At 33.7% G+C, this 21,171-nt stretch overlaps 2 protein-coding genes across 19 annotated transcripts in view; both read right to left on the reverse strand.

The window, feature by feature from the left end:
• The window catches only part of LOC125055893, a 105,748-nt gene extending 88,463 nt beyond the window's left edge, over positions 1-17,285 (reverse strand). For 8 of the 16 annotated variants that reach the window (XM_047658593.1, XM_047658596.1, XM_047658587.1 and 5 more), the window contains exons 1-5: positions 16,720-16,967; positions 8,008-8,119; positions 5,746-5,890; positions 5,072-5,256; positions 1,187-1,305 (exon numbers count right to left, since the gene is read on the reverse strand). In XM_047658593.1, the coding sequence (XP_047514549.1) occupies positions 1,187-1,305; positions 5,072-5,256; positions 5,746-5,852 (411 nt within the window). In that variant the 5' untranslated portion in view covers positions 5,853-5,890; positions 8,008-8,119; positions 16,720-16,967. Of the gene's footprint in view, positions 1-1,186; positions 1,306-5,071; positions 5,257-5,745; positions 5,891-8,007; positions 8,120-16,719; positions 16,969-17,171 lie in introns of those variants that run through there. The other 8 variants (XM_047658602.1, XM_047658600.1, XM_047658601.1 and 5 more) reach the window with 4 other exon arrangements.
• Positions 17,286-18,110: 825 nt separating this feature from the next.
• Positions 18,111-21,171, reverse strand: part of LOC125055902 (protein lin-28 homolog) — a 78,796-nt gene continuing 75,735 nt past the window's right edge. For all 3 annotated transcript variants that reach the window (XM_047658617.1, XM_047658618.1, XM_047658619.1), the window contains one exon: positions 18,111-20,905. In XM_047658617.1, the coding sequence (XP_047514573.1) occupies positions 20,840-20,905 (66 nt within the window). In that variant the 3' untranslated portion in view covers positions 18,111-20,839. The remainder of the gene's footprint in view (positions 20,906-21,171) is intronic.

Raw genomic sequence — 21,171 nt, forward strand, 5'->3', positions numbered from 1 at the left:
GCCCTCAAATATATTTTCAATATTTTTCTTTAAAACATTTTTAAATCAATTAACTTTCGTTGGTTCGATAATTGCACAATTATTACGCTCATTCGTAATGTTTACTTCTTGAATCTTTGAGATTCATCTTTAGATTTTGAATTTATTTTCGGCGTTGAATATTTGATGTTGTTAAAAATTATTGGTCTTAAAACACAAAACTTAATTTAACCTCTTCGCATATTGTTTGCAATACATATATATATTAAATATATTTATATATATATAGCCATAGTGTAGTGTATGATAGGATGTGAAGAGTACTTACGTTGATGAATCTACACGCGAGGCCTATTTGGGTAACATTCAGAGTCAAGACAGGGAGTGATCCTAGATCGCCCTTAGACTTGTCTGTGAATATTACCCTTAGGGCTAAACTACTGCAAAAGCTCACCAAGTATTTAGTTGATTTTATGTTTGTGTAAAGTCAACAATAAAATACAATGAGGTTTCATACTTCAATAATTATGTTACAAATGTCTACGTGAAAATATAAATAGCTGCATAGTAATGATTGTAAACACTATGTATGATATAAACGAATTACTACTTATTTTTATTTCTACCCTAGTAACGCAAATTTATATTTTGTCTGTAACCCATTAGTTACCTTAATTTATTCAAGTTCAATGAACAATGACACAAATAGATCGACAGAAATAATTAAAACTTAGATATGCCATATATAAATATAAATGTATCCTTTCCGTATCTCAGATGTATTTTATCATCCATAGAGACTTTATTTTTAACCTTTTACATAAATAGGAAGAATTCTCCTTGGTATGTTTGCGTGTTTTTCTCACGTTAAGGTGAATTCTTGCTCCTATTTCACCACGCCTACTGCTGATAGAGCGTTTTTTAGTATAATAATTTCTTCAATATATCATGTGAAGCATAGTCTAATTACAAACTATTTGTGAAATAAACTTGGCAATTAAAACGAGTAGCGGAGAATTTATTGCCATTTGATCTCGTAGCAAAAAATGTAAATTTAAATGCTTAAAACTTGGCGTTCTTAAGTGTAAATTGATATTTTGATTTTGTCACAAGCATAGTATTGATTTATATACATTTATTACCGTTAGTGCTATACAAACAAAGCGAATGCGTTCAAGCGTCAAAACGCCAGAAATAAAATACTTACGCAACATTCTCTGAACTGCTTCGCGTCTATAGGAGATGTGAAGTTTAAACCCCATGTGTCGTTGGTCATGGGATCTTTCCAATACACAAAGCATTCTGATGCTTGTCCAATACGAGTGCCTGGAAACAAAATATATTGTTGATAATCACGGTTATACATTTACTTTTATCAGGATCGAAATTATTTTTTTAAAGATGTGGTGTAAAACCAGTAAGCAGCTGGCTGTAAATATAATTAAGTTTTTTTAATGAAGTTCATTTTATTACCTATACGAATTAATGACAATTTATCACTTACACCAATAATTAATTTCACTTACCTAAAAATATTTTACATCCTAAAGTTCTATAAATACGAACTACAAACAACATATTACGCCAACTAAATTATTTAAATTAATTAATATCCTATTACCATAATTTAAATGGTTTTATTAAAATGCACTTATATTGCTTTAGATAACATCAGCTAGATGCTGCTGATAATGTTTTACATATTTATTGATTTATAAAAATATTTTTGTCTAAACAAATATACAGTATTACATTTTACAATTACAGTATACAATTTTCTTGTATGGACACTTTAGCCCCGTTTCTTCTCCCTCGGACCTGCAAAAAAGCTGGGGCGGCCGCAGAGCAGGCGGAAATATAAGAGTCTTTCCTTCAACTTCGATTATGTTCCATTTGGAGTAGATACTCTGGGGTTGTGAGGTTCAAATGCACAAGCGCCAATTAAAGATTTAAGTTGGCGCCTGATAATTAGTAGATAGACCCCAGAGCTGGTGCTTTCCTCGCTCAACGAATAAGTATCGCAATACTTATTTTTGATTAATGTTTATTTTTGATTATTGATCAATTGTACGTTTATATTTATAACTAGCTGGCCTGGCGAACATCGTACCGCCTAACAGTCGATTCTTTATTTTTTATAATACTTATTCTGCTATTCGGGACACCGGTCTAGCTAGTAAGATAAAAAAAATAAAGTTGATAAGACAACGAATACATTATGTAAAAAATAAAAATTTACCTTCCCGGAACCCCTCCACTAACATTTGAACTTTATGTTATGGTATTAAAGTTCAAATTGACTTTTAAATATTATTACGAATATTTTGTATGGGAATATAGAAAAGTGATGTTTTTAGACTTTTTCACTCAATTTTTTAAATTTTTCTCTCCGTAAGAACCATCCTCGTACATGAAGGAATATTATAAATAAAGAATCAGACAAATCGGTCAAGCCGTTTTCATGTTATGTCGTGACAACGGAAAACGGGTTTCATTTTTATATATATATAGATTTAAGCTTAGATTCTGATTCTTAGTTCATTGTCTAAAAGAATGAACATGAACGATGAATCTCAAATACTAATGTGTTTTATTTAATAACGGCACCGATACGCAACTGAAATGCATTTAATTAAAGCTTTCAACATTGTGCATGTAAAGATTTCAATATCGCAAAGAGGAGACGCGTTGAAAGCTCTGTACGTGGATTTCGCTCGATTGCCGTGTATCTGGAGTAAATTTAAAACTAGGTTACAGTGGCGGCCGGCTCGTATTTTTGTGATATTACACGTTAAATTCAGTTTAACGGTTGGAACAAGTTGTCTTTAATGTTATCTTACTTTGTTAGTTATGTTTTTTTAATGTAACAGGGAGCAATCGGGCTCACCTGATGTTGCCCATGGATAATCACATTGCTCGAAGGCTCGCAAATGCGTTGCCGTCCTTTAAAGACTACGCCCTTTTCTTGAAAGACCCTAAGTCGAATTGGTTCGGAAATATTTCATATTTATCTAATATCTATGATACAGGGACGTATTTTTTTGTCTTTATTAATCAATGACTTTTAATCGACATTAATCCCAAAGTTTTATTATCAACTGACTTTTCCTCATCCAATCAACATCACATGTTTATAAAACTCATTTAAAATCTCAATATTAATAACAAATAAGGACTTGAATAATCAGAGCCGCGATACGCATACCTATTTCTTATGAAATATTACATTAATTTGTACATATTTTACCAACGCTAAATCAATATTTTTTTTTTTTAATAATTTTTTATTTTGGACGTAATCAAGCGCGTCTGATTAAGATATATACGAGTATGACCCTCACCGAGACCCTAGTGTTTATTCCTTGACTGGCGGTCATACACATGGGGCTCATATTTGGTGGAGGTACTTAACCGGGTACAAGGTATCACCGGGTATATTAATCTGCCAAGCTCCAGTAAATCTCGAAATCCCCACTTGGGATCCCTACTTATAGTATCACAAGAAAAATCATCTAATATCTTAAAGGGAAATCTAAATAAATATTCGATAATAGACAGACAGTAGTGCCGTTATTAAAAAAAAATCAAATGTTATTAATCAGTTATTAATGTTAAAGAAGCAAAAGTATAAATTACATAATTATATGTTTGAAATATTCATTATCATTTAATTTCGATTAGTTGGTATACCATTAAATAAAACTTTTCCATATATGCGTCGTAATTAGCCTTCTATGCTTTAATAATAATATATCCTAAAATTTACCTAAATTGTTTAAACAAAATTATATTGCGTGCTGAACTTCATTTCTTGACCACGTGACAAATAATTCTATAAGATATAATATTTACTCTCAGTTAAGAGAGTTTATGTCATTTATAAAAAAAAACAACATGCCTTATGCAACAAGTCTTAAATACATCGGGAATCGTTAATTAGATAAATCATAATTAATAACTTCAACTTCTATACTCAAGTCAAAATTCAATGATTTGAGAACTGGCACTAAATGTAAAATTAGAAGCATTAATGTGTATTTCTTTACTGACAAGTCATAAGTGTACAATGTGTTACCTATATGATTAAATGAGTTTTGAATTTTGAATTCTTATCAATCCCAAAACACCCTCTTATCTTAAAAATGAATTCAAATTCTCAGGTCCTTATAAATATATGTTACGCTCCTCTAATAGATGCTCTTTGGAAATTCCATATCACAGCTCATCCTTCTTATGCAATTCGTTTAGGATCTCCGCCAAGTTGTGGAATAGGCTGCCCGACTCCATACGATCGGCTACCTCCCTAACATCTTTTAAAACTCTTCTTCATAAACATTTATTAACCATATCCTATGCTGCTCAATCGTGACTTTAGTAATTCTTGTATTTCTTATACTTTTGTATTGCATCGCAATTTATGAATCCGTGAGATTAGGTTTTTAGTTTTTAGTTTATTTTGTATTTTTTTCTATTAAGGTTGGTGATTCTATATTTTTTTATAATATTTGCTTATTCACTTCTTGCACTTTACTTATCATATTTAGTTTTTTTTCTTACTAGGGTCGCCTGGAAGAGATCGCTTGTAAGCCATAAGGCCACCCGTTGCATCCCTTATAATTTTTACGTTTTGTCATTTGTTTTTCTATATATGTAACTAAATATAAATAAATAATCTATTATTAGTATTATTGGAGGACACAACAGCCGTTAGGGAGTGTTCAATTATTACGTAAAGAATTTGGGGGGGGGGGTCTTTTGTAAAAAGTTACGATGCGGGGCGGGGATTGAATTAAGCCGTTATTGTTCATATTATTTTCGACTTTCCAGTACTTTACACCACATAATGGTAACTTTTAGGTATAAAGAGTCACTGGGTGGTCACGAAACGTTTTACTAGTGGGTACAGAAAAACGTTACGGCGCGTTACATGGGGGGGGTCAATAATTTCCAAAAATTGCGTGACGTAATACTTGAACGTTCCCTTAGTTACCACGTTAAATTATTCTAAAACGTATCTCAAGACAATCTTATATTACCTTCTTTTAAAAGAGCTTGTGACGTTTAATCTAAACATCTAATACAAATTACATACCAGGTTGCAATAGTCTAACATCAAGGATTTTGTCGACTTGGGAGTTGTATGCGGTAATATGGAACACGCATTCTGGCGAGTCCTGTATGCAGGTGATGTTCACAGGTACCAGGTCTTCGGATACCTGCTGCCACTTGACGGTGCCAGCGCCGCTCGCTGACACGTGAAATACTTCTGCCCAAAGTCTGGAAAATTGGGATTGTTTAATGAGATTTTCATGGTACCGTTGTATAATTGAGTATATTTTTATAATTTATTTCATACGCAATAGATTCATTAATTATTCAATACATAGATGGAAACTTCTAAGAATGTCAAGAGGAATTTTATGTCCAATTACCTTGGCATATCAAAAAAGGATTCATTTACTTTTTATAGACTTTTTACACGTTCTTAACTTAAAATATACCTACATAGTTACCAGAATATAAAACTCCTGTGTTTTATAGAGAATATTATCTGTATAAAACCTCTTTGTTACAAATAGTTGGAATGAAAATACTCGTTAAACTCTTTACAACGTAATTCGTTATAACGCACTCTCTATAACGAAATATTATGTAAAATTATTTGGTTTAACAAAATACATTAATTCTTCCCTCTCTATAACGAATAAAAATGCTCGGTATTTTGAAAGTCGTTATAAAGAGTTTACACTGTATTCCATTATTTACCTCAAGAGATGTCCATCACGTCGTCGGGAATTTTGCCACGGGCTGTCCTCATAGCGATATGCCTTGCGGAGGATTGGTGCGCAGGAACACGACAGTTTGTTACCCATCGTGCGCGCGCCGCATTCGGCGCACTGAACTACGCTGCCTGCAATATTTGTCGGTTGTATCAGGTTTTGTAGACGATTAGAGGCTAGGCTAGTTTAAAAAATTACGTATTACATCATATAACCTTACTGAAATATAATATAATATAAAGTTCCGTTCAACAGAGTAAGGATTCGGCGTAAATATGGTACAGCGCACGTAAGCTAATCAAGCGCCGAGTTGCAATGCACGAATATATATATACATATATAAATGTTTTGTTTGTTTATATATCTTTGGGATTTTAGTAAGCTAAGTCAACATTCAAAATCAACTGGACGATAAACGTTCAAAACCATACGATGTATGTCCAGACCGAGGACAAAATAACGTTTTAAAAACATTCAACTAATTTGTATGTTTTCTTCAAAGTCTTAGCATTTTCATATTGATAACAATATAATGTATTTATATATACCAGTGGCGCTTCAACCTTTTTAGGTCTGGGCCTCAGTTTATCCGATTCATGATCATTTGTAAATCTAATAGGCAAGTAGGTGATCAGCCTCCTTGACACACGCTGTTGACTTTTTGGGTGTAAGACAAGCCGATTTCCTCACGATGTTTTCCTTCACCGTTCGAGCGATTGTTTAATGCGCACTTAATAAGTCCATTGGTGCACAGGCTGGGATCAAACCTACGACTTCAAGGATGAGACTCGTTCGCTGAAGCCACTAGACCAACACTGCTCTAAATAATGTATATACACTATATAAATGGGATCACTGACGTTTTAGTTTTCACCTCTCGCCCTTTGGGAATGTTTTAATTTTACGTGTTAAACTACCAAAATATCAAGTCTAACTCCAGTAAATCTGATAAATCAGCGTCGTTTTACCTTACTAAATATTTCATCACTCACCGGTTATTGACAACGTTCTTAGTAAGGCTGTATTCTATGTATGGATCTTATTAGTGTCAACTCATTACTGGGAAATAGCCGCTACTTTTATTTGCTGTTCTTTGACGTTGGCATATATTTTAACATGCTTAGCAAATCTTACGAGGAGGTTTACTTACTTTAAGAGTCTATGGTATATTCTTTTTTTTTATTTTATTGGACAATTCACACCAATTGACCTAGTCCCATGCTAAGCAGGTGAAGCTTGTGTTATGGGTACTAGGCAACGGGTATACATACATATTATAGATAGATAGACATATAAATACATGTTTAAACACCTAAGACCTAAGCACAACACCAAATGCTCATCACATCGATGTTTGTCTCAGCCGGGGATCGAACCCGGGACCCATGGATTCGCAGTCAGGGGTATTAACCACTAGACCAATGAGCCGAGTTTTTTACTATGAAAACCAGTTCAAATTTTAAAATGATGACGTTTCTACATTCACAGATATTGTTTAGGTTGTGACAGATCAATGTAACATTTCCATTTCCCATATTAATGATTTTAATTATTTATTTGTCATTTGATAGCAACAAATTATCACCTTTTAAATTACTTATTGCACCTTCTATTAACACTATGATAATTCCTTTACATAAACTTGAAACAGACATTGAATTATAACATGAAACAAGGTAGCTTTAGGATGGCCATTAAAAATAGTAATGACACAATTAGGAATATTAGTTTCTGTATTGTAAGCAAAATGTTTTTTTAATTTTACTTATATTACGTAAATAGCGAACTTTTGCTATTTGCTTTGCGAAGTTAGTTTTATTAAATGTATGTTTTAAAAAAAGAAGAGTGTTGGCCTTGTGGCTTCAGCGTGTGACGCTCGTCTTAGGTTCCATCCCCGGCTGTGCACAAATGGTATTTCTTTGGAATGGAAAACGTCGCGAGGATACCGGCTTTCCTTAATCCCAAAAAGTCTTTGGCGTTCGTCAGGCTGATCACCTACTTGCCTATTAGATTAACAAATGATTATGAAACAGATACAGAAATCTGAGGCCCAGACCTAAAAACGGTTGTAGCGCCATTGATTTTTTTTATGTTTTAAAAAAGGTTAATTGTATAAGGCCAAGTATATTTTGATTTCTGTTTTATTTATGAAAATATACAAACACTTGATCTCTCCAAAAATCAATCGAATCTCACTAAAACTATTCATGTCTGTACGTTATTATTTTTGTTTTAGTGTTCAACTCACCCGCGGTCCCGTGATGTCACCAGGTCGCATCAGAACGCGACAAAGAGTGCCCACGGTTCAAACTCTGCGAACGCTGAGTGCCGTGTCTATGATGATGCTTCACACCGCCATGCTGCAAAGGCATTACGTCATCTAATTGTTGATCTAGTCGTGACTAAGTTTACCATTTTGAACACGTATTTATTAGTTATGTATTATTTATTACGATTTTATATATGTAAGCGATCATGCATAATATGAAACTTATTTTCAAGATTTATATATTATTATATAACATATATAAAATATTAAGAAATAGGTTTCATATAATATATAATGGCACGTGTAAAAAGCAAGCAAATTAATAACATAAAATATTATAACATGAATATAACTAAAGCTAAATCGCTAAATAGGAAAAATATGAATTTGATTCTATAATAATGTTCAGTCAGGTGTTTTAGTTAAATATTTTATTAAATTACGAATTTAAATGATTATAAAATATAACACACTAATAATTCGGCTGTTGAGTTTTCGTTTAATTTATGAAACGCAATTCAAAGTAAGTTACTATATTTTATAAATTTGTGGGTACGTTAAAATACTACCTATATTCAACATCAAATTATGAAAAAAATCACATCATGTTACGTTCTACAAGATATCAAAGGCAAATCCATTTCTAGCCAGCTGGTTAAAAGACTTTTACAGTGTTTTTGATTTAGTTAGAAGCCCTAGGAAGTAACTATGTGTGACGCTGACCTACCAGGCTCTAGAACGAGGCACTTGTCAAATGTATATGGTATAGAAACAAATGAACATCACCCACCATTTCGTTCTATCTACCTTTTTGCATCGTCAAAAGTACTTGGGTAAATAGGTCGCGAGGTTATATTTTCAAGTTCATATTGATTTTATGTGATATTCCTAAGTCTAGGCTATCAAATAAGAATTAAAATTCAAGAGCCGCATTTCGTTATTGACACCGAGACTTCTCCCTCAGAGGGATAAGTTATGTATGTATAAATGTGGGTCAATCCTATAAACCACTAATGTTAATCGGTACGTAGAAGGGCGAATTCCCGAAATGGATGTTGCTAAAATAATGCACTGTTATACTTTTTTGTACCTACTTTGCATTCATATTTCTAAATGTCTCTTCGTTATAACTAATTAAATAAAACATTATACTAGATTTATCTATGGTATTCTTTAACATGTATTTTAAAAGTGCGTGATCATGCATACGTATATTCATCACATATATCATAACTGTGCAATTCATGTATTTATATTTATTATTTTATATTCGATTAGTAATTAACAAATGCCTACTTTAAAGGAGTACAGAAGGGAGTGGATACAATCACTTTCATGTGCAAATTAAACGTATTACGAACCTCGAAATTATTCCAATTTTGCGAAGAAAATTTAGCAGCCTCCACACTTTCTTTCGCACCCATGGCTCCCATAACTATCGGATCGCGGTATCACTTAAAATGAGTTATGGCAATCGTATCGAATGCGAATGTGAACGGCTCGTGACACTGTGATGTGCGCTACGACTGTGCTCTCTGCAGAGAGTCTATTTGAATAAACTTTAAATACCTCTAAGATAGCTCGTTCATAAAGTTTAAATATTCACAGCGACGAATGTAATATGAACGGTGTATTGCAGCGAGCAAGCGCACGAAGCGAGGGCCCGTGGGTGCAGGCGGAGGCGTGAGGTGCGGCGTGTAAACACCGCCAGCTGCTGCGTCGCCCGACAGTGTCTGCCGACCTGCCGCCTGTCGACTGCCAACTGCCGATCTGCCCTAGCCGGCTGCTGCCCGGCCGACCCGCACCTGCCCCGGACCGCTACCGCACTACTCTACCGCTACCTAACCACCTAGCCGACTATCGGCACGATTACACCATTCTATCTCTAAATGCGTATTAGATATGCGTCAACACGGTACGGCGAAGTGCGAAAGGTGGACACCGGCGGCCCTGTTAGACATCAGAGCGGACTGGGTCGTGAGTGGAGCGTGCGTGGCGGCGCCGCCGCGCACGCTCGTCGCCCGCCCTCCCCGCGCCCGCCCAATACCCGAGACGCACCGACGCCCAAACCTAGCGAAAGATATGACGGCCAGCGCCCAACATTTACTTTTCAGTTTTCAGGTTTCAATTCCAACATCAACCTACTATATAGCAGTAATTAAAAAATGCAATAAAATATATAGAAGCACAAAGAAGGGTTAATTGTCACGTCAAAATCTCTATAATATACAAGTTGTAATATATGGCGAAATTAAGAACATCATCAATGAGTTGTCGGCACGGAGGGGCGCGGGAGGGATGCGCGCGCACCATTTCCGAGACATTCGATTTTGGTCCATGACTGTAGGATGCTTACTGTGGTCCACCGAGTGATTTAATAGTTATTTTCGGCTATCATATTATATAGAAGGCTTAAAAAAGGCCTATCTAAGAGTTTTAAAAGCACATACCACAAAACAACGTTAATAATAAAACGATAAATTATACGTGTCATTAACAAAATTATTTTTATAATCTGATACCGCAAATTTAAAAAGTATTCTCTATCTTTGGTTATATAATAATTTAATTAGTATAATAAAACTTAAATGGCCTAATGAATTAAAATAATAAATATAATATTTAAATTGTATCGACAGAAATAAAAATTATCGAAGAAGAATAATTCATGCTTGCTTTTTGAAAAACTACAAGTTGTTTCATTGCATCTACTGCGCTAGCGCATGGTACTGTAATATAATTTAAAGCATTCTAAACTAATATTATTTTTGAATAGAAAATAAAGTATAAGTGTAGCTTAGAAATTCTTTTTTAAATGTATGATGCTCGTTTAATTAGTTCATCGTAATTTAAGTCTGCATTAGAACGCGATAGGTGCGTTTTATGTCCATATTACAATTGTCTGTTTTTGCCACAGTTATATTCCTTTTACATAAGAGCAGTGTTGGCCTAGTGCCTTCAGCGTGCGACTCTCATCCCTGAGGTCGTAGGTTCAATCCACGGCTATGCACCAATGGACTTTCTGTCTATATGCTCATTTAACTTTCGCTTGAACGGTGAAGGAAAACATCGAGAGGAAACCGACTTGACGACGACCGACTCAAAAAGTCGATGGTGTGTGCTAGGCACAGGAGGCTGAGCATATTCTAGCCTATTACATTAGAAATTATCATGAAACAGATACAGAAATCTGACCTCCAGACCTAACAAATTAGTACGCTCTTTTCTTGAAGGACCCTAAGTCGGAAGAGAGGAGTAGCGACAAAGGGTATTTTTTTAGCGGAAAACGCGCAAACTTGTTTCTTCTTGGGGTTAAATCATTGCCGGATTAGCCATATAGCAAGAGTAGCAAATGCTACGGACCCCGCGAATTTAGGGGCCCCGCGCTCCAACGCCTGTCTGACGCCTTTTTTTTTTTCAATATTAAATGGTATTAAAAATGAATTAAGGAACTCGATGGGCCAAGAACGTCTTAATCATCTCACTTTGTTCAATATAGAGAATGATTTGCTTGAAGAAGTCGATATTTATAGTGTTATCTCTAAATTTGCCGATATTAAACCCAGAAAAGTTTATTTGAAACAGTTTTATTTTATTAAATACCCTTAACTTAAAAACCTATAGCAAACCAAGGGCCCATAGGCAGAATTTGCTACAGGCCCCGCGCTGGCTTAATCCGGCACTGGGTTAAATTGGACTAAATTTAGTCTACCTCAGTCCGAAACTCTGCTACGTGGAGTTCAGACACAAGTTTGTTCCGGTACTCATCGACAACTGCTCTCTTCTTTAGTTCTTCATTACTGAAGGTCGTGTTAATGTTGTCTGTCTGTCTCCCTGTCTTCAGCCTTAGCGCCTGTGTAAAGGCCGATTTACATTATCTTAGTGTTTAGGAGAGTGCTTTAGGATAGAACTTTAGTTGAAACATGTAAACGCTACTTGCTTTAGTAAACGCTACGCTAAAGAACTTGCCTTTCAAGTTGTACTAAAGCACTCTCCTAAACACTAAGATAATGTAAATCGGCCATAATACTAGGCTTGTGAGTACCTTAAAAGGGTCGGTCCAGCGAGTATGGCATCGGGCTCGAGGTCTTATGCCTTCAACTGTACCGGTCACCACAAGCTTCTTCAAGTTATGAGGGATCTCAGCGTGCTATCTAAAGAAGAAGAGGGCCTTTGGCAACACACTGAAGAAAGGCCACTGGTCTAGTCTGAGAATTGACAAAGAATTGACCAAAATTTGTCGTATTCGCCGCACATATCAAAGGCATCTAACCTCCTCCTTTCAGATGCTCGCATGGACCAAGCTTCAGTGCCGTATAAGAAAATGGGGAAAATTGGTGACTCGACCAAGCTTTGTAGATTGTACCGAAATATTGTAATATTTTCCTGGTGTAAAACTTTTATTTTGAATCTGTTTAACTGTGGTTGAACAACATCATCTAGTCCAATAGACAGGTGACGCGTTATTTTTTTTGCCCAACACAAATTTCTTTGAAGATCGTGTCGTCTTTTGTTTTAACTCGGTTTAAGTCCTATTGTTAAAACCTAATAATACATTTAACATATCTATTATATGTGGTGTCAGTCATGTTTCCTTATAAATAAATGAATATTATTCCGATATGTTTTAATAGTATTACAATAATCAAACGTCAAACACAAAAGCATATATTAAAAACCTGAAAAGGTAATTTAAATCTCAACTTAAGACAAAGTAGTCAAATGAACGTAGTTGCCCCATTGTTTTAGCACCTACGTACTCAACACAATGCCTTCGTGTTTTACTATAATTATTATGTAAAACTTATTTAAGAGAACGACGAACGTGGAGGCACGATAAGATAGTTCCCCTGTATAAACTTATTTTTGGGGCATTTTCACTGTTTTTCTGACTTAACTAAAACCACTATTGTTTCGCTTAAAATTTCTAGGACGATTAATTAATAATTCGCGTTTTGTTTGTGCAGTATTCGCCTAATCAGAGTGGAAGTTTGTAAAAACGCTCACTAACTGTAGGCCTGGACAATTTAAACTACAATATGTAATTTGGCTTGAGACAGGTTCATGTTAGAATTAGGATCTGTGTTAACATGGTCGTTAGTGCGACTCTCAAAGCTTGAACCCCGGCTGTGCGCCAATGGATTATTCTTTGCGATATTATTGATGTTGGAAACGCGCTTTTTAGACCTTAAAAGTTAAAACTTAGAGGTACAGTGGTTGATGTACTTATATATTGCGAACTGTCGAAAGATTGTGAACTCAACGTATTGCTTACAATTTAACGTATTATTATTCGGTAGATTGAAATCTATCGAAGTGAAACCGTCAAATTGTAAAACGGATCGCAGCTCGCGCGCTGATTGGTTGAACGCAATATGCCCCGCGCCGAATAATTACTTGATGTCACAATTCTTAAAGTGCATTCAGTTTATTTGACTGATACCCGTGTTTCATTCCTAACTCTATGGACATAGAACGGTCTACTATAAAGCCGACCAATCAGGGACAGTCTTCGGACAGTTAACAATTTTAAGATTGTAATTTGACGGTTTCACTTCGATAGATTACAATCTACCGAATAATAATACGTTAAATTGTAAGCAGTACGTTGAGTTCACAATCTTTCGACAGTTTACAATCTCGCGAGATAGATTACAATATAACGGTGTTTACAATTTTACGGTGACATATATAAGTCAAATCAATAAAACCGATGTAGAAATATAGAAACCGGGAGAAAACGGTATTAGGGTGCAAAAAGTTTGTATTGTCATAAAATTTTTAGAGTAAATAACTTTTTGAAATATTTTTTAGACAGTTATTATAGATAAAGTCTTAAAAAATACCTCCTTGGTACCAGTCGTCCCACTACAGATACATTCGCGATACGATCAGAGGCAAAAATCAAACCGTTTACAATTACCAAAAAAGGATGGGTAGAAAATTTTTTTTGACATTTACGCATTATTATAAAAACTTTATTTAGATAAAATTGTTTTACTAACAATAATATATTATTTTATTGTACAGTTTGAGTACTCCTTAACGAACTATAGACCTCAAATATCGATAGTGTTTAACCAACTTTAAAAACGTTTATCAGTTATATATGTGATATTGCTGGAATTTCAGAATTAATGTCGTAAGTTTAGAGATTTTTTTTTAATTTCTCGGAATCTATATTCGAGGATATCAACTTAAATGTTTCAAATTTTATCAAAATCGCTTAAATTTCTATGTGCGCATTTAACATTTGCTCAAACGGTGAAGGAGAACATCGTGAGGAAACCGACATGTCTTAGACCCAAAAAGTCGACGGCGTGTGTCAGGCACTGGAGGCTGATCACCTACATGCCTATTAGATTTAAAAATGATCATGAAACAGATTCAGAAATCTGAGGCCGAGACCTAAAGAGGCTGTAGCGCCACTGATTTATTTTATTTTATACAAAATATTACTAATTTAAACAAGAACAAAAAGTTATTACTAATTTAAACGCTAATTATTCCAATGTAAGCTATTTTATGGGACAAGTCATATGATCAGACGGGTCACTTAGAATGAAGTGCGCCGCCATTGACATCTAAAACGATGATAGGTTTTCGTGTTGCCAGCCTTTATGGATAAAGTCTGTGAGGAACGAGAACCGACGTGGGATTTGAAGTCGCAGCAGTGCTAAATTACCTTTTCTATTATGTTGAGAACACTGTAACGTCAATATACTTAAACACTAATCATTTAAATATACACCAAGACGAAAACAAATAAGACATTTGACACTTTTGACAGTTGCTAGAGTTTTTCCGCACAGACTATACGACTATAAAAAATTATAATACCGTTCCAATGTTTCATATACCTTACCTGTATGGTCTCGTGATTAAAGGAACATTTAAATGACTGTAAATGTGTAATATCTGCGTCAAATAATATCGTAGATACTAAAAGTCGTTTTACCAATTGTAAATATTGTAGGAATTTATTCAACCCAACTCTTTTTAACACTGATCTGAAATTATTTATATGAAAAAAGAAATAATTGTCATACTCTTTATTTTTTGTCGTATAATTTACTAACGTACTTGACGTACCATAAGGCTAAATTGATAGAAGAAAATTGATATTTACTACTATTTGTAAAGTTTATGAAGGGTTATGAAGAACATAAAAATACCGCAGAACCATCTGTAAAAAGTATTGAAAGTATATTATACATGCACCAGAAATGGATATTACTCTCACTTATAGAGATTTCTCACTTATAAATACAGTTCTCACTTACCCAGGTTTGACTGTATTTTTACAGTTAGTAAAATAGATTTTTACTTAGCTTTCATACGTCATAAGTTCAAAACCAAAAAGTTTAAATAAAAAAAATACTTCTGTCTTGTTCATTTGAAATCATATTTTGCATGCAATAGCTATTTAATGGTTACAGTAGGTTTATGTATAAGGGATAATGAAACATATACAACCGAATCACTCAGTGGACCATTACTAATAAAGTTCAGAAAGATAAATAATGCTTTTTAATTCATATTTGTATTTTTATTATACCTAATAAATAGAAAAAACTGATCAGACTAAATGTAATTGCACAAAATTTGTTTTTTATTTATGAAATTAAATACTTAATAATAATTAAATGGTGAAATTTAAGCGTATTTATATTATAAGAATCATTTCTGCGCAGCGTACCGCCTAGTTTGCTACGAAAAATGCTACGAAAGATTTTCCTCGTAGCGCTACTTGTAGTGTAAAATAGCATTTAGTTTTTCGTTCCTATATTTCATTTCTCATTTTTTATTTACAGCTTTTTAGCTCGTACTCACAGGTCAAAATTCTACCTTATCATTTCAGTATCCTAAGAACTGGATTCACCTAGGGTGATCTCTAAGCATGTTTAAAAAATTAATTATATGTAAAAAGAAATACATGCACATAATGTAACAATAATAAACTCTCTGAAAATTTTGTCTTGTAAAAAAATATAAATCTTATACGCTGCTATAACTAAATTTTAACTATTATTCTAAATTAATAGTTAAAATTTAAGTAAAAATAATATAACTGACACAAATATCGTGTCTTAAAAAAGGGACAAACATGTACTAGAATATTATTTATTTCTAAACTGAGATTAGAAATTGATTGATTTCTATAAAGTAGCAATATCCGCGACCCAGCCTTTAAGTAAATGTCGAAGTATCAAAAAATATGCTTTATATTCACTAAGGGTTGCATTAACTCGCGTGTCTATATAAGTTTTGAGGTCATGGTCCGAGAAACGCTTTAAGACACTCATGCGAACAGAATTGCAGGCAAAGTAGGCAGCCCTCCAGATACGTATACGAGTTTATAAGAGGCACCGTTTTCGTTGTAATAAAACTAACATGATTCTTATTCATTTCAAAATGAACTAATGTCTGGCACTAATGATTTAATCATCTAATTCTCATGCCTCTAACATTCTGAACTAATGATGTCGCTTTATGAGCAATGTCAAATACTCTGTATGAAACTAAATGATACTATTATTAATTGTACAGTATAACTAGGCGATGCTCAATGTTTGCGAATGAATTCATAGAATTTTCGGCGTTTGAAGCCTCTATTGCAATGATGCTTCTAATTCTATAAAGCAAATTCGTAAACTACTACAATTTCCTAGTCAGCCACATTTAACTTACCATACGCACATGAGTGCCAAATATTATTGTCCAAACTTAGGTTATTAACTCAATTTCACGTAATAAAAATCACAACCGTAACTTAGGAGACAAATTATCTTTAACGTTTATTTAAATCAAAACGACTGCGAGGTATCACGAATCTGTATAAAAAATAATCGATTTCTAATCTAAGACACTAGACTTGCTTGTATTCTTCTACCTTCGGAAATATTTAAAACAGATTCTTTAACCCGTTACATTCGCAACTGATAACAGACTATAATTTTATCAATACCATGTAACGACAGAATGTCCTATTCTACTCCTACGTGTAAGATTATACTAAGAACAATAATTAAATATTTTAAAATCAATAGAGTAAAAATCTAAATGGCGTTAAATTGCAATGTTATGAAGGGATCTTGACAGAAGCTACGACCGGTGCTTCTGAGAACATTGTCGTAATGCACCTGCTAATTGTGTTCGATACGAGATATGAGGATCAAAAAGTGAAACGTCAAGTGATTAGCACTATATTTGTGCTGAACGAGTGAGTGACGGCCGTCGATTCGGCTCGCGGCGCGGCACACACTGGGGCGGACACGGTAGCGTTACGTCAGCGAGGGGAAGGTCGCAGAGGGGGACCGGGGGGCGCGGAGAGGGAGGCTCCAAACTGCTGCATCCTCGGAGTGCCCATCCTTGGGCGGTTGGGCTAAAGCAATCGAAAAATATAATATCCACATTTCTTCAAGATATAAACCTAGACATGCGACGCATTTATTAAGAAATGTATTTTAAAGTCGCCAAACTCTTAAGTAGCGTTTAGTAGTTTGTGATCCAGGATATTAACTAAAATAAATTAAATAACACGTTTAAAATTTTATATCTTTTTACATTAGTGTGTTAGATTACGTAATTAATAAAATTAAACACCGCGAACAACCAAACGTTACCAGAGATGATAGTCAATAGACGGCCTTTTAACGCCATCTAGTAAATACTTTGATAAGTCATTCTCTCAGTGAGTTCGTCATCTATTGGATGGTTTAGGAAACATCCTTCAAAAGTTTCAGAGTCCAAAAAGTGTAGTTTAGTATATATCTACTAGATGACCGTGATTATGCTTACCATCGATGAATAAATTATAAAATTGCTTCTTTATAACGTTCCTTTGTTTTTGGTGAAATGTTATAAACATATTTGTCAGAATCAGATTAACATTTGACAGATTCTAGCTCCAACTTTGAACGTTTTTAAGTTTGAATTTTGACAATTGACAATAAATACAAATATACATTCTATAAAACAATGTTTTACATAGTTTTAAACTCTTTAGAACACCAAGAAAATATAGACGTTTTTGGGGATTCGGATAGGTTACATATCTTCAATTAAATAAAACACACTCGTACATTTTTGTTTTATTTTTCTTTGAAAAATAAAAAAGAACAAAATTTAAACTCTAATCATACGATTAATACAAAATCTTTACTCGTCCCGCAAAGACAAGTCAAAAATGCTAGACTTTGTATATGTTACAATTAACTTATGAATAAACTCTTTTAATAAAATTGTGAGGTAGTTGATTTCAAATAGTCTTCAAAATCTTATAAATAGCTATACTCTAACATAGACACTTAAAACCCGTATATATAATACCTTAATCATAATATTATGAAAGATTGAACATTATTTAAACATAAAATGGTAAAAACCCAATCAGTCTGAGCAAAATTTGAATGAACAAGAACGTTGAAGAACAAAGTTCAGTGAATGAAAACAGAATTGACAGACATTATGGCATAAAGTTTGTACACTTGGTAAAATACACTTTAAAACAGAAGTAAAGATGCAATTACAATCACGGGAATTCAAAGAAACAAATACTAGATGGCCATGGATTTCTAGAGAAGACTTTATCAAGTTAAACCAATTCTTACAAATACTTCTGAAATACTACTTAAGTTGTAGGTCAATTAAAATTATTATTATTGCTTTAACGCTTAACCTATTTAAAAATAAAATAAGGGGAAACTTATCAGAAATTGATAAATACGCGGATATGTTAATTGCTTCATCAATTAGACAAAAACTGTTCGTTAACGATAAAGGACTTCCTTTGAAAACGCAATACGTGTGCAGCGAGCGTGGCATCATATCTCTATAGATAATTACACACAATGAATGAGGTTTTACAAATACTAATTAAAAAACCCGTTAAAAACTATTAAAATATTCTGCTCGTACGACTTTGAATTACTTAGATAATCTAAGACTTCCCAAAACGACAAAACAAAATTCAAAGACAAAAAATGCTTGCTCTTATGCTTTTACGTCCTGTTTCTAAATGTCAATAATACGTGTCATAGACTAGAGCGTGCTGACAGCTGTTTTTTTTTTTGACGCAAGACATATTTAGATTTCACGTTATTCCTACATTTAAATTTGTCGAACGTCATGTAGGTGTTATAGCATTTTATTTGTAGGATGCCCCACAATCAATGGGGGCATACCAATGGGGCATATACCATCTATGCATCTATGGGGCATACCCATGAGGCATAGTTGGTTGGATTGGGTATGGGTATGCCCCACAGGACATGGGGCATCCTCAAAAGGATTTTACCAACCATTTCTCATTATAGAATCGGCATGATTTCGCTTTAACTAAAATAACTAGAACCTGCTTGGATATTAATGAAAAAAACTAAATAAATCATCTGAATCGATAGGCTTCATTAACAATATATGGCAGTAACAAATTTTTTACACTTTTCCGTACTTAATATGTTAATTGAGCAAAATATTGTAATCAAAAAATTGTCTATGGCAATGTAAGAATTTTATTAAGTATAATCATTTTGCAGAGAAACCTTGAAGTGCCCTTATCAATAACGAATTAATGTATTCAATAAAATATTGATATAAACAATATTTATTAACCCTATAAGGATTAAATGTCGCAAGTATTTTTGTATACAAGCGTCTATTCGGCAGTGCATATTGCGCAATTTCTTAACTAAACTTATACTAAGACACTTTCGCAATCTTTGACACTTGACATTTGACAGTCGTGTCAAACGTCATATGAATCGCATTTACGTTTAAGTTGAATGGAAATGTTGCTCTATCATGATGATTTTTATTAATTTTTGCAAATTATTAATGTAAATTTTTCGCGATATAATACTTTATTAGACCTTTGGTAACTGGACAGTTTGGAAACCGTTATGAAAAAGTAGTAAAATTTCAACCGAAAAGATCGCGAAAGCGTCTGCCACTAAAATCTATTCTTAAATGACATAAAATTGGGCGTAACAACAACATAATTATATTAAAAATAGTCATTATAAAGACACACAACTTTGGGTATAAAAAAATTGAGTATAAAACACTCGAACACATAAAATTTGTACTACGTCAAACTTAAGTAAAATCTACGTCAAATATTTTTGTACTTTCTTGTTATTCAGTCTTCTAAAATACAAATAATATTTAAACGTTATGAGGTAGTTGTTTTCAATTAAAAGTACTCTTAACTACGTACCATAGACATAGAGACGTGTGTGAGATAGATATATAAAGAGAGAGATAGATAGATAAATGTATCTGTTTAGACCTTGCCATGTAACTGTAATATTTCTTAATTTATTAATATCAAAATATAGGCCGATAATGAATATTTTAAAATAGTCGATATAAATATAATGATTAGTCATCAATTTCTCACCACTTAAGTAAAAGATTTCGATAGATTTGCATTAATTGAGGTGAGTTGAGTTCCGTAAGATACACTAAAGGCTTTTTCTATATAAACAATAATTGAATGATTTTAAATTAAATTTGTCGAAGTTTTGTCACTTTAGTTACTCATGAATTAAAAAGAGATGGTGTGCTTGCGCTAATAATTAAGAACATTTGCCATAGGGCCTAATTTACGTTTCGACTTTAATCATTTTATGTTCTCATTCATATTTGACAGCTCTATGTCTATGGTCTATGGTACCAATACAACGAATCAGTGGGAAAAGTTATAACCGACTTCTTTGGTCAAATACTTCGTAGAAATTAAGATAAACCGTTTGAACTGTAAATAACGAAGATTTCTTAGCTTTATTGAAGCCGGTTAAGTATCGTGTTATTGGTTGTCCTCTTGGCTGCCTTGGGAACTGCTCGATTGCTTTGATTCATCTTTCTTCTCAATCTATAAAACATAATATTATGGTCATACAATATAAGCGTTAACTTTTACATTACATAGACACTCTTAATGCCGGAGGGATCGCGAGTGCGTTGCCGAGTTTTTATGAATTTGTACGGTCTTTTCCTGAATACTCCAAGTCGATATTTTAAGGACTTTTCAGAATATTCAAGAATATTGAATTTGAATGTTTTCAGAATATTCTACTGTTGGCCTAGTGGTATCAGCGCCGCTCTCATAATAATCGCTTTATAAACATGTAAAGAAAA

The sequence above is a fragment of the Pieris napi genome, chromosome 14, assembly GCF_905475465.1.
Source record: "Pieris napi chromosome 14, ilPieNapi1.2, whole genome shotgun sequence".
Lineage (NCBI taxonomy): Eukaryota > Metazoa > Arthropoda > Insecta > Lepidoptera > Pieridae > Pieris > Pieris napi.